The sequence below is a fragment of the Cyprinus carpio genome, chromosome B21, assembly GCF_018340385.1.
Source record: "Cyprinus carpio isolate SPL01 chromosome B21, ASM1834038v1, whole genome shotgun sequence".
NCBI lineage: Eukaryota > Metazoa > Chordata > Actinopteri > Cypriniformes > Cyprinidae > Cyprinus > Cyprinus carpio.
Genome location: NC_056617.1, coordinates 15,505,975 through 15,521,661, shown reverse-complemented (window position 1 = coordinate 15,521,661; position 15,687 = coordinate 15,505,975). Strand labels below are relative to the sequence as shown.

The 15,687-nt window shown below is 35.7% G+C and overlaps 1 protein-coding gene across 3 annotated transcripts in view; it reads right to left on the bottom strand.

Moving 5' to 3' along the window:
• Positions 1 to 15,687, bottom strand: part of LOC109045316 (transcription factor COE1-A-like) — a 120,359-nt gene that overhangs the window by 21,414 nt on the left and 83,258 nt on the right. For all 3 annotated transcript variants that reach the window (XM_042748284.1, XM_042748285.1, XM_042748283.1), the window contains exons 9-10: positions 11,036 to 11,166; positions 6,994 to 7,120 (exon numbers count right to left, since the gene is read on the bottom strand). In XM_042748284.1, the coding sequence (XP_042604218.1) occupies positions 6,994 to 7,120; positions 11,036 to 11,166 (258 nt within the window). The remainder of the gene's footprint in view (positions 1 to 6,993; positions 7,121 to 11,035; positions 11,167 to 15,687) is intronic.

Here is a 15,687-nt window from a genome sequence, read left to right as displayed (position 1 = left end):
ATAGCTCTCCCTTGGTAGCTTTAGTGGTTAAATAGCCAAAAATAACCTAAGTGAGAGAAGTATCTAACTGTGCTACTAGCTAATTTAGCGGCCTAAAATGTTTCAGAAGGGAGTTGTTAAAAAAAATATCGGTTTGAACGTGCTAGCGTGATGATGGCAAACAATCCAACACATCTGCCGTAGTATATATCATATATTGTTATGATACTGGAAATCCATAGGCCTATGACAGTTCTATCTGGTCTAATGTATCTGAACTTAATGGATTGGTAAGAAATTTGGATGTTAACCAAACCAAACAGAGATTTTCATGAGTCTGTGCAAACATTGTAGTGTCCTCAAAGAGAAAGCAGGATCGATGAATAGTGCCACTGCCGCAACATCTGTGAGCTGTCAGCACAAAACGATTGGCTGATACTGTCACACTGATATGAACATCACTGACAATAAATTAATGAGCAAATATGCCCCCACCCTGCGCATATCACTTAATTCTATCCCTCGCTCTCTGAGTAGAATCTCTTGCAATCACAGAGATCAATTCTTACTGAAATTTCATGAGGGCAGATCCAGGCCTCATCATATTTCACTATAATGACCTGGATGAGGGAATGTTGTGAGTAGACAGACAGTGTGGAAAGAGGAGACAGGGAAGCATGAGGTAAGTCCTCATTTAATTTGAGCATAGTAAAGTGGCATGATGGGTAGTGGTTGGGTACGTAATTGCCTACACTGAACATACACTCACTCTACAGTCGAGCCAAACCCACACAAAATCCATTAGATTCATTCAATTAATCGATTCAATAGATCTTAAAAGTGATTTGTGAATGAATGTGAGAATTGCTTTTTTGTCCGTTGAGTTGTTGCCTTACTTTCCATGTTAAAGGGACAGTTCACCCTAAAATGAAAATTCTGTCATTGATTACTCACCTTCGGAACACCAACAATTATGAACATAACTGTTTATCTTCGGAACACAAATTAAGGCCCTGTTTACACTAGTGCATACACTGGCATTTTCACTGCATTTCAGAAACGATCTCCGTCTACACTACACAGACGAAAACGCATGTCACATGACCATTTATGCAGGCACAACTGTAGATGCCCTATTATTTAGATTGTGGATGCGTCTGTGTGCTTGGAGCGGTCAAATGGGGAATCTACCTTTACATATACAACTGTGAGCATGATGTTATTGTTTACACGGTTGACAATGATACGCAGATCGAATGTGGGCATGCCACGCCATTGTTTACAAAAAAAGTCTCTGTTTTGCTCCATTTACACTGAAACACAATAGTTTTCAAATTAAAACGGTCTCTGCAGCAGGGTCGAAAACGCCGGAGTAGTGTAAACGACAGGCATAACCGTAGCAAAATTTATTCGTTTAAAAACAAAAACACACTAGTGTAAACGTAGGCTAAGATGTCTATAGAGGATCAGTAAGCTCTTGGATTCAATCAAAAATATGAAGAGTTTGTTTGCAAAACCATGTTTTTTTTATGTTATTATTTATTTATTGTGTTAGTTAGTTGTATTTTTTTGTTATTTTATAACCTGATCAAAAAAACTCAACTGCAGTTTGACTGAGATTAATTGGAATGCACAATGAAAAAACATGATTTGTGAAAATTGTTAAAAAATGAGTTATCTGTTTTTGCAAATGAACTCTTCATATCTTAATTTGTGTTTTGAAGATGAACAAAGGACTTAAGAGTTTGGTAAAAAAAAACACGTAGGTGGGTAATTCATGACAGAATTTTCATTTTTACGTGAACTATCCCTTTAAGTGTTGTTTTTTAACATTCTTTTTAAAACATTCAAACTAAACTTTAAGTAACATGATAAAATTAAATGAACAAATCTAAATTAATTAATTAAAAATCAATGTATATAAAAAAAATTATTACATTCTATAGTGAGTAGACTGTGAACTCTGCCAGAACTATCTACATTGATCCCTAAAAAAAAAACCCAAATGTACCGAATCGGACAGAACAAAATGAGTTAAATTTACAACTGAATTAATTCTATTCTAGAACCAGCAGGTCCAGTGCTCTAGCAACCATGACACACATGTTGTCTTTCACTAAAACTATGTTTGAATCAAATCTGAATTGAATCAGATAAAACCGAATCAAATGGAAAGTTATCCACTCAAATCAATAACAATACCGAATCTGTTCTTGGAACAAGCAGGTCCACGGCTCTGACAGCACTAAGACTGCATGGATCGTCTTTAACTAAAACTGTTATCCTTTTCTGGCTATAGTACTGCAGTAATAAGCAAGGGAATGTCATCACTTCCCTCCCCCTTCATCCCAGAGGGTGCATGTATTTCCCCCCTCTTCAGGTACGAGCTGAAGGCAAGAGCTCTGGGGGATCAATACCCACGGCAGTGGAGCGTTCAATACCTCTGAATTATTGCTTCATTCTTCTCCCCTTATTATAGATGAGTTATTTTTTCCAAGCCACACCACTTTAAGATCAATAGAGAACAATCTTATTCTTGTCTTCCCCCCCTCTCTTATTCTACCACACTTTTTTCTTTCTAATGTTGCATCTTTATGATACAAAACAACTGGCGGTAAAAGAGATGTTGGAGGCAGGTGTAGAGGAGGTGCTTCTGAACTATGCTTTCTTTACAGAATGAAGGAAATGTTTCCTTGCATGAGAGAACTATACACAAATATATTACATGCAGTGTGCCGTATTTTAGACTAGAGCAGTTTTCGCATTACTTTGAGAAACCCAAAACCACTCTTGTGTTTTTTTCTGCTTGGTGTGCTGACTAATAGCGTATTTCCATTGTGCTCTTGTTTTCACTGAGGCTGTGTTATATAATAAAGCCTCAAAACTCATCCTTTGGGGTCTTGTTAGCAGTGTGTGTGTGTGTGTTGGTGTGTGTGATTCATCTACAGTGCTACTAGCCGTTGTGACCGCTGCAGAGATGCAGTCCAATCTTGCAGCGACCTGGAATTGCCTGTAATCTAATTGGAGGTGCTCGTCCCTTCCGACAATAAAGCATTAAGTTGGCAGCAGTAGATCCCGGAGAATTTTTAACGTCACCAATTACTGCAAAAAAGGCGCTGTGCTATTAAGAGGCGATATTTGGTTAAAATGATAGTAAAAAAACAAAAATTAACTCATGCTTTGAGTCACCAACGAAATTTCCATTCTGTTTTCTACTATAATTCCCATAGTGCCGTTTTATGGGATGCTAGAATTTTCAGCTATACTATCAGAAAGCAAAATCAACATGTCATAGAAATGCAAAAATGTATCATCTATTTAAATTAAATTTAAACCTAATTTAAAAAAACTGAAATATAATAATATAATATATAATTACATAACAATATAATAATAATAAAAATGTAAAATATGAAAGTTAATTTAATTTACATGTATTTTACACACGAATCATTTGTTATTCCAAAGAATATCTTCCATTAAAATGTAACAAGTTGCTCCAGTTCTATAACAACATTTTGTTTTGATGTTGTAACAATCACATTATTTTTCAAACCCTTCCCACCAACCACCCACTTTTTTAATCAATTCCTGATTTTATTTTTATTTTATTTTTTTCACATTGGAAATATGTGACATCATGCAAGTAAAATATTTTTTTTTATGACAACTAAGAAAAGTAGTGATTTGGCATCACTGTTACACGTTACAGAATGTTACATAAGGGATAAAACAAACCAATCTCAAAATTCTAAAATTAAATAAAGTGAATTGTGAACAGAACGGAAAACATGGTCTTTCCGTCTCAGATCTGTTTTCCTGCGATTCTTGTGAACGTTACGGCAGTTCCATAGGCAGGATTTGTCTCTGTTGCTCCAATGGTTTATCGATTGGCACTTTGCACTTCCTCCTAACAAACACACGCCGCTGACATTCAGTTTTAAAAGTGACACAGAACCTACACTGTCAATTATATGAGATGTATTAGTTTGTCCCCAGGGATCTGTATATGGTGTCCAGTACAACAGAAACACCAAGATGAGAGAGAGAGACAGACAGACAGAGAAACAGACAACCCTGCTGAAAAACTCTAGCTTAAACCAGACTAAACTGGTCTTAGCTGTTAGGTATAGGGATGCAGAGAGATATTACAATTCCAGAGTGTCTACTTACACTAAGTGAAAATAGCCCACCTTGTTGGCAGAAGCCATTTACACTAATTCGGCCCACCAACATGTGATTGGGCTAGTCAACACTACAAAAGATGATCATCTAACAACAGCTCCAGCGGTGTAGATGGTGAATCGCGTATCGCAGTCTTATTGATGCGATCGACCCCAGTTAGAATCCGCCTTTTGCAGAACTTTTTTCTCCCTTTTAAAATCTTACATCTCCCTCTTAAAATCTTATTATAAATCTTATTATAATCTTATTATAAATGCATATCGGAATGGCATTTATTCTCAATAAAAATGAAGGAAATAATCAAAAAGTTGAAAAGTAATGGTAGGTGTAGGTGTAGGGAGGGCTTTATTGTCCTACAGTAATAAGGTGGCATCCATTTAATAATTTGAATTAAAAATATAATTTACACTCAATACGTTATTATTGCATACTGTTTTAAACTAGTTAAATGAGCAGAACACCATCTGACCAGGGTGGGAAATCTTCTAGACCAGTTTAAACTGGATATGAACCACCATAAGAGGTTCAAGCAGCGTTTTTAGCAGACTGGAACACTCTGGAAGCAGACTTCCAGGTATATCAGGTGTATTGTTGTATGGGAACAATACATCTAAATACGTGCCTTTTTTTTAATTATGCTGTACTTCATCTAGCTGTTTAACAAAAGAATGTGTTCTGTTTTGTAACTTAATTGTACTACAAAAACTCTAAAACAAAGCTTGACCTGTATTTTCATGTAAAACACAGGCCAAAAGCACAGACTTTCTTGTGTCATCGTCTGCAAGACCTTATGTTCAACTTATGTTCTCGTTGTGGTTGACTGATTTAGCCATTTATGGATTCCGACTTCAGTTGTAGTTTCCAGGTAGCCATTGATTAATGCCCGGCCAGAGCCTGGTGGGAGGCGTCCGTGGCTTTGCCTGTATTGATTCAATTAGTTCTGAGGGTTTGCTAGTGTTCTATGCAAATAGCCTTTGCTATAGCGGCCTCAGCTAACAGAGACTGATTAGCATCGCCAGCTGTCTGCTGGGTACTTCTAATACCCATGCCAGCTGCCATCTTTATGTGCCAGTTGCTTAACGTCGGTGATGCCCTGAAAGGTGCCAACTTGAGTTCATTTTCAAGAGTAAGGTACGTGATTAGTTCAAAAAGCTGAAAGTTACCTGTAGCACAGCTATACATTTGAAGATTTACACTCAAAGGTATGAATTTCACTACATTGGCTTCTGTTTCCAAAGATTTTCTGAGAGAAACATCTGATATACTCATAGCAGTGGGTGAAAGAAATGAAATAATAAATTTGCCATCTGTGTCTTCCTTTCAGTGTCACTGGTTGCCACCTACAACTCTGATACCATGTCTATCGTGGCACTTAACTTCTGTGGACGCACATACTGTTTTCCTCTCCCTTCCTCACTGGAATGAGTCGGTCGCCCATCTGTGCACCAGATCAGCTATTTTTCTCTTTTAATTCGCCTTTGATTTAGAATCACTTTCAAGTGTGTCCTCTTGTTTGTGTGGGTGTGTGTGAGGATTTAACACCAGCGAGGAAGTACAAACAAAAAGCAACAGAAAAAAATAACCATGAAATCAGGCAGTGAGCTGACCTTTGACCTCATGGAAGAAATAGGCATTGATCGGGTTGGGGTATTAGGTAAGACCTAAGTGCAATCGCGTTGCCTCGCGAACACTGGAGGAACTGATGATGAAAGGTCAGCTTTTTGTATATATATATATATATATATATATATATATATATGTGTGTGTTTTAGTGTGTGTGTGTGTGTGTGTGTGTGTGTGTGGCCTTGCATAATTTTATAAAATAAACTCTTAAAATATTTAATTTGTCTAACAGTTAAATACAGTGTATATTCATACTGTGTATACAGTGTATATAGAACAGAAATCTGTAATTTTGTCATTTGTATGTGAGTCTACTAGGCCAAACAGTTTGTGTTTGTTTGTATATTTCCACATTAATGGTTTCATGTAAGCTGCACAGTTTTGTCAGTTTGTTTCACTGTTTAAATGGCTTCAATATGGTCGCCTATAAAATGCAGCTTGTTTTCTTCCTTAATTGTAACAGGTTTTATGAGCATTAGCTGTTATATTTTCTCCATCAAAAGCAATTAAGCTTACAAAATTGTACTTCTTAACAGAGCGTGGTTTTGTGTGTGTACCTGTGAGAAAAATCAACAGCAGTCCTTCATATAGCAAATAATTCTATGCATTCTATACAAAAAGATCCATATTTATACCCAAAATACATATCTACTCAAAATTAAGGGGAAAAAAATTATTAAATCCTATGCATATCTCTTTAAATAAAAGCGGATTTTTTAATATTTTTAAATATTAATAGGATTTAATGCATCCTGTACATACTTAAACTTTTGGAAAATACTGTTCACTGCACAGAAACTTATAACCTTAATAATAGAATTACTTGTAACATTTAATCATGTTTTTGAAGAAAATGCAAATGGGGTTTGCATGTTTGTTTGGTTCTGGTCTATTCCTTTCTCTAGATATAATTTAAGTTCCTCCTCTAGAGCAAGGGAAAGTTTATTTTTTAATGACACTTGAAAAAGTTATAGCTGTGACCAACCTGTTTTTGTAATGATAATACTAAATCAAGTTAAAAGTTTGTTGGGTTACACTTTATTTTAAAGTGTCCTTGTTACAGTGTAATTATACATGAGTAATATAAATTACATGTACTTACTATATGGTTAGGGTTAGGATTAGGTTTTAAGTACATGTATCGTGTAACAAGGACCCCCAAAAAATAAAGTGTTACCGTTTCTTGTTTTGAGATGAACAGCTTACCTGTGTAGATGAATCTTCCTGGTGTGCCTTTGCAAAACTGTTTGGATTTATAGGAGAGCGTGACCTCTACCACCCCGGGGATGTGACGCGGAGGGGTCTGAACTCTGATGGCATGAGGCGTGATGAGCTGTGAGGAGAAAATGAGATAGAGAGAGGATGTTAGACTCAGGGAGCTCTATTATACCTGGAGATACCTGGCATTTCCATTCCGCTCAATGGCAGTTGCTTGGCTGGCACAGGAAGTATGAGAATTGAAATCTACCATCTTTGACAATGGGCGCTCAGTTCTGAAGCTCGGTTGTTTTGAGCCAATCATTAGAGCTGTAAATGCCATGTGACTAAATAATAGCTCTGAAGCTTCAGGAAAATAATGTCAACCAACACAAACACTTGTGAAATGAGAGGCAACAGATACTGACACTAAAAATCAAATTGAAAAAAATTAATGGAAAAAGTCTCAGAACAGTGAAGTTAGTTTTGAGAAAAACTCTAGCAGCATTTGTTGGCAAAAGTTAGTTGTGTTTTGTTTGTTCATTTGCCCTGGCTGATTATGTTCTTTGATCCAGTTCTGATCAGTAAACAATCTGAATATTTGTGTGTTTGTACGTGAGCGTATGAATCTAGTCTAATCAGTATCAGGCTGTTTATGGTGGGTGGTGAAGGGGTGGCGTAGATGAAGGCTGGAAGAGGACAGGTGGAGCTCCTCAGAGACGTAATTAACAGCACACTGTCTTTCAGCATCTCACAGTCTATGTGCATGTGGTTCATATGAGCTGTTGTCTAAAACATCTTTGAACATTTGTCTCTCACAGTCATAAACTTCATTTCAAAACAGTAAACAAGTAAACTTAGCTTGACAGCATTTATGGCATTAGAAGCACTCCGGATGCAAAAGCGTTCCTAAATGTAGCCAGCAAAGTTGTGCTTCCATTTGAGAGAGCTCATTGTGGCCAAATTCTAGTCAAGGCAATCATAGAATGCAAAATAAATGTGGAAAATATGTGAAAAATAAATCCAAAATTGCAAAAGGAGTCAAGAGAAAGGTTGACTGAATTCAGAATAGCACATTAATTTAAAGTGGCAGGAAAAGTAGGAGTAGCACACTAGTGAAATTTACTGTTGAGTACAAAACTAATCCAATACTATCACTAAAGGTATCACTAAAATAGATCAATCTAAATAAAAATATACCATTTTACCCAGTATTTATGTGCTTTATGTTGTTAGCTTAGCAAACTGTCAAACTGGATTTAACTGTGAATGAATTGTATATTCGGTGTCTCAGAGTTTGTGCCTATTTAGAGTATTCCAGATCATTCACATATGACAAGTATGCAAATGAAAATGTTTGGGCAATGCCAGTGCTTTTTTTCGGTGATTAAAAAAAAAGTGAAATAAAAAATATAAATATTACACACAAAAAATATATTTTAGAGCTAAATAGGAATATAAAAACTAATGAAAAGACCAGAGGAAAATAACAAAATTACTAAAATGTAAACTAAAATTAAAATGAAATACTATAATAGAAACGCTTATGCTTGCAATCTTATATGAAGTATGTTATCAGACTTTACACATACACAAATGCATTGCAAGCATTAAAGTAAAAGTATTCTGTATACATGACCAGAGTAAAGTTATGCTTTATAGGTTAGGGAACAGTATTCACTATTCTAGGTCCCTTAAGACTACCCCATACATAAACATAACTACAGAAACTACCTAAGAAGTAAATTAGGAGATTATTAAGGGAAATAGTTCATGTTTAATCTTAGTTAATAGTGAATTTGTTCCCTATTCTAAAGTGTCACTGAAGTTTAAATTTAATCCAGTACAGTCATCACAGTATACTCTGTCTGGGGTGCGTTTCCCAAAAGCATTGTTAGCTAACTATGGTGATAAGTTCCATTGAACTCTATTGGTAACGACGAAACTTGCAACCATAGTTGCTTTTGGGAAATGCACCCATGTCTCTAAGTGGCTATTTGGTCCTAACTGCCCATTTGACTACTGCACATGCTATAGAAAGACACAAGGTCTCTTAGAAGTCCACAAAAGGACATCTTCGAAGCACAATGTTAATGAATGCTGTTATTTGAGAACGACAGACAAAAATGACTGTGTTCAGAAGACGGTGAATGGGTAGGTGGAGAAGAAATGAAAGAAACAGATCTTCCTTGGACCCTCCCCTGCTCTTGTTCTCTTCCTCCCTCGTTAGATGCTATCTGTGGTAATCAGATCCCCGCTGGCACTGCAGCTGAAGGGAACTACGTGGCTCCTGATGGGCCCCCCGTGTACAGGGGTCACGGGGTCAGGAGGTAAAGGTCACAAGGTTATGAGGTCCACAGGAACCGCTATAGGGAGATTTCAGCACAATGTATTTAATCGGTACCAGATGTAGTTCATCACACACACACACATACAAACACACACACATTCATTGGCTTGTTTAGCACTTAGCATCAGCAGATCAAAGAGGTTAGCTGAATATGCAGTGGGCAAATTTGTATCAGGGTTGGTGCTTGATGAACACTCAGTAGTCATGAAGAGTGGCGGTCTGAAGTGAAAAGTACTACAAAACACTCCAGATCAATGTGTTTGTGCATGTGATTCGCCACCACTGATTTGAGCACCTTTAAAGCCACCGCTATTGAGCAGTTAGCCAGCGTTAAACAAGCTGCTCAGTTTCTTGTACAAAGACATGTCAAAACAATTGAGCAGCTACTGAATGTATCACATTTCTTAATCACTTAAGCACAGTAACTAAATCACCTGCATAATGCCGGCCTAGCACATCACTAATGTATTCTGATAGGACAATGGGTGTCATTGACAGCTTCGGGAAAGGTGACAGATGCAACTGCATTAAGCTAACAACACTGGAGGGCTTTTATTAATGTTGTATTTAAGATATAATTTACACTAAACTAAATGTAGACTATTTGAACTTTGACTAATCGCATTTTTTTGAAAATAGTATGTAAGGAATAATTGACAACGGGCCATTGATGGCCCGCAAAGCGGTCATGACACAAGCGTGCATTCATTTTCAATAACTCAACAGTCTAAAGAGTAAAAAAGTAAATTATTATAGTTATAGTTATAAATTAACTATCACTACTTATTAAAGAACTTGATGATGTGATAATGAAAGCAGTGTGGTCAACAATCCATTTTTCATATATTTGGATGTACATTTAAATGTGCAATATGGATGGCAGCATCTAAAAACATATATATGAAAGCTATTTTCCTATCAATAATTATGAGATAAAAAGTTGAAATTATAACAAAAATTACGAGACAAAAAGTTACTGCTGACTTATAGCTAAATATGACTGTTTAGCACAAAATTATGACTTTTATCTCATAATTAAAATGTTTTGTCATAATTATGCCTATTTTTCAACCTGTCAGAAGTTCAACTTACAATATGTAAATTTCTAGTTTAATTATAACTTCATCTTATATGACTTAGTATGTAAGAATTTTGACTTTTTATTAATTACTTCTTTAATTACTGACATTCTATTGTATCATAATTATGACTTATTATAATTGTGACAATTTGTTATTTTAAAATTTTATTTAATTATTTATTATTTTATTTATGTAATTAATTTATTTTATAATATGTGGACTTTAATACACAGCTTTAGCAACATAAATATCTTTAGGAAATATTGTATTTATTTTATGTATATTTCTGTACTTCTGTACTTTTAGAGTCCCAAACCTAACCTCAATCTTAACCAATTTTATACATTTTAAATAATAGACAACTACATTTTAAGGTGACAATGATTTTAGTTTGAAAACTCTTCTATGTCTCTAAAGTTTAATACAATGTGTTTAAGTTTAAGACGCTGTCAGTATGTTAATAATGTATGTTTCATTGTCAGTGTAATCATACAAAAGTGTAAGAACCATGCTTTGTGTATAAATACCTATAATTACTAATAAGATCACGCTGTAGCGACAAGCAGTGAGAAACAGCAAAGTTCAGCTGGACAGATGGCAATATGACTTGCAAACTCACCTCACTCCAGACTAACATGGTCCCGAAGATGACCTGCAGCCCGTCAAAGAAGTTGTCTCCGATGATGATGACAGTAGCACCTCCAGTTGTCCAGCCTTCACTGGGACTAATGGCTTTGATACAAGGTGCAGCTGCTTCCAGAAACGCCACAGGACCAATTTAAAGAAAAGAGAAAAAAAAATCATCTGTGCCTAGTTTAGTTATCCAACATTAGCATTACTTGACCATGATTAGAGGTTTTGTAGAGAACTTCCTAACATTGGAGGGTTGCAGATTTCAGGGTTAAAGGTGCCACTCGAATGCAGTTTAAGGGAAGTCTTGACACCTCTCAGTCTCTTATTTCAAGGCCAAAGCAGGAAACCAAAAACACACAAATGTCACTATGAAAGCTCACACAGCTGGATTCAACTAAGAGTCCCATACCACAGGCTCTGGAAAAGTGTCGTAGCACTCATAGCACACATTAGGCGTAAAAACAAGGGATCACTTACACCAAGAATTCCCATCCAACTCTATACGCCCGAGCTGGCATATCCATACTTTGAGGGCAGAGTAAGGAAATGCTTGGGTTGCGGCAGAACTGTGAGACATCGCCTCAAATTATGGGCAGGACTGCCAATAGATTTACTCTTTTATACTAGCTAGAAAGACACAAAAAACCTCAATACCTCAGTGTCCAGTATGTCCTACTGTACAAATTATTTGTTACTCGGGAATAAGTCACAGCTGATGATGAAATGCAGTTCACACTGCACTTTCAATGTCCATAGTGTTGACTTTTATTAAAAGAATATTTCATAATTTTAAAGACAACATTGAAATGATTGGAGACTATTGTTTTGGAAACTTTTTATCATGGTTTTATTATTCACGTTATTGTTTTACTCCGTCCCAGACCCAGACTCTTGATTTTTTAAGTATGAAAATCATAAATATGTACATTTTTACATGTTTGGTTACACTCTATTTTTAAGGTGTCCTTGTTACAGTGTAATTATAAAAAATATAATGAGTAATGTTAATTAAGAACATGTACTTAATATATAACTAGGGTTAGGGTTAATTGTTTATAATTATGCATAATTTACTGTTATTACTATAGTCAGAACAAGTAAGATGTGTAACAAGGACACTGAAATATACAGTGTTACCAAGTTTTTATATAAACTACAATAATCTAAATAAAGCTGGGTTTTTTTAAGTTTAAAAAATATTTCTACTGTAGGCTATGTCTACTGTAAAGTTTTATAGTATTTAATTTCCAATTAAGCTTAAATAAATAAATATTACTATTATTAGTAGTAAAATTGAACACTAGTGAAACTAATGAGAATGTCAGCAGATCGTGAGTAAGATTGTAAATTGTTATTTGGTTAAAAACCCACAGCCAAACTGCTTATCAATTCTTCAAGTATCCTAAGAGTAGACATTAGCATTAAAGTGGGTTTGTATGTCTTGGTGTAAATAAGGTGACCTTATAGACCTCCTGCTGTAGGAGACACGTGTTTTTGTCACCGGGCGTCGAGGTACAGCGGCTCGTTTAGCGTGTTCTGTTTGTTGCTCTCCGCGGCGGCCGTGGATCAGTGGCTGAGTGAGAAAAGGACCACCACGGAGAAAGGTCAGTTTGCTTATTAGAGCTGTCTGCTCCCCTCCGAGACGCAGAGTCTCGTGCTAGCAGGGGGCAAAGAAAGCAATTTAGCCAGCCGGCGTTTACCTGCATTTAGCTCCCAAATGCCAAAGCGTCACTCACTGTAATGAGATATAAAGAGAGGAAGGGCTGTGATGGCCCAGCGTGACTGTTAGATCCACACGCTGTGAGATGCAAGTCAGGTAAGATATACTGTAACCTTGCTAGATTAAGCTGAGCTGTTACAGTCAAGCATATATATATATATATATATATATATATATATACATTTTTAAGAAGTGCTAACAATGATTGATGGCTTAAATAAATAGAGCATTTAAAAAAAATGATAGAGAATTAAAAAAAAGGAAAAATAGTATAATAAATTTAATTAATATTTTATGGGTAAATCAGTAATAAATGTTTTATTTATTTATTTATTTATTTGAAATCCACTGGAATGGATTTAAATGTGGTCAAACATGTCCAATGGAGCTGCGAATACTTATAACTCAGATAAGCCAATATATTAAAAAAATTAACAAGTAAGGGGTCAGGCATGTGTAGAACTTATATGTAGAATTAAGGGTATTCAAATTCTTTAAAATATTTCCACAACAATTTATTCAGCAGTTTGTCATGTCATGATCATTGATACTATTACAATAATTAACTATCCATTATTATTATTATTTTACTATTATTTAATTAATTAATTATTATTTTTGTTTTATTTGTGATAGGCACTTTTGAATAGTGACTATGTAAAGTATTTTTAACTAATGACTACAATTTTTAGCTAATAATTTGTTAAGTATTATTTAATGTAATTATATCTGTTACAATGATAAATGTCAGTCATTTGGAATTTTGGAAAAAACAAAAAAACATCTGGGCTCTCAAATACAAAGGCTTGCCACAATTGTGAAATACCAATCATTTGGTTATTATATTTCAAAAAGCTATCATATTTAAAATCTCAAAGGCCAAAAGCTTAATCTGTGGCCAATATTTGAAACCAGTCTTTTGTAATTTGAAAAACATCCCTAAATCCTAATCACAAACAGCTTTAGATTACGGAAAAGAACAACTTCTCGTGTTCCGTAAACACATGTTAATCTTCTCTTTTTACATGTCATGCTTGTGTCAGACACTAGAAAAGAAAGAAATCCAGACCTGGAGGGTGAAATGAGACATACACGCACACACTTTGGCGTTTGGTGGGGTGGTAAAATAGGGAAGATGAGGTGCAATCTGTGGCAGTAATCTTGGCGTGAGTGGAGGTTTTTGGCGGAGGCTGAAATGGTAGCTGGATTAAGCAGATGGAGACGCATGAATCCATCTGATAGGATTAAACTTTCTGTGGCTTTCTCTAAGCCATCTGCTCACCATGCTGCTCTGACACACACACACACACACACACACACACACACACACACACACCCACACACACACACACACACGTTTAATTTACAATGTAAAAAGTCTCACACACAAAACATAAAAGCAAAAGACAGGGGTACGAACACAGGGCAAAGGACATCTGAGCAATTACACTTGATCGACACAGTACAGCACAAAAACACACAACAAAAGTGAAAATTAGGCAGATCAATTTTAGGATATTCCTATATGTGTCCTTTCATCTCATAATATATTTGATGAAAATTGAACTACCCATTTTAAAAGACGTTTTCTCTTATCATAATATCACACTTGGGAGAACATGGGCTGCATTTTCAAAAGCTTTTCATGCAAATAAATAAATAAATAAAATAAATATCAATATTAGCATTGGTAATTGATTTTGGGGGTTGTTCTGTGGTATTAGTTGGTTTTTCTTCCACTAAAACATCCCATGCTATTTGACAAAATAACAAAAACTTCCACTAGAATCCTTCTTTAAAAAAACAATTCAAGAATACTAATTTTAGACACTGCATAACAGGAATAACTGATTATTGAATAATTGATAGATAGATATAATATTATTAATATTAATTCCAGGAATAGTTATGAGCAATAATTCCTGTAGGGGAACTTGGCTGTAGCAACACCAGGGTTGTGTTTTTTATTTGTCTCTCTGTTAATACATTTAAAAGTGGATTTAGTATATAAAAAATTACTTTTGAAATTAGAGTGAAGCCAATTTGATGAAAACACGTTAAAAGTAGAAACTAAAACCACAGAAACTATAAAGTGAATTTAAAATCACTGCCCACATAAGGTATATAGCACATTAGTGCACACCATGGACAGATTGCATCCCCTTTCCACGTCCCTAGGGTTTGTGCTTTGTGCTCTGGGACAGAGAGACCGTCTTCCGCTGGGATGCGCTCAGCTGAGCCATTTTTCCTGCTTTCCCTTTCTTATAAACTCATTTAATGCTGTATGCTGGAGTATTTGGGGTCACACACCAACCTCCAAATCCAAGAGATAAATACATCCAGCCAGTTGTTGTTATCGGAGTTGCACTCATTGAGTTTATTCTAACTGCTGCTCTTTTTATGAAACATTTCAGACCTGATCTGAGGTCAGTTTGGGACCTATTAGAACCTCAACCATGATAAGCCCAATTAATGTCATCCCTTTGCTCATAATTCAGTCTGCACCATAATAAACAATATACAATTAAATAACAGCAGTTACATGCACTAAACAACAGTGGGAAAAAAATGGGCTGTGGTATTCTTTTCACCCATTTTCTGAGCAGCCAAACAGAAAAACGAAAACTTAACAAGCACCACTAATTAAAGTTGTGGATTGAATGGATGTCCTGAGCGTGTCCATCTGAAATGTAATAAACTGAAACCCTAACCAAAATAAATAAATAAAATAAAAAACAGAGGCTTACTGTCAATACAAACTGTAAATCTGTACTTTCTGTATTTCATCCAAATGCAAACAGACCTTCTGATAGCGCTTGATGCCGCCAGCACGCGGCCACAGACCCCAAGAGACCATCACAGCTTATGACACCATATTCATCCACAACCCTAAATCACCACATCATATGTTCTGTTCT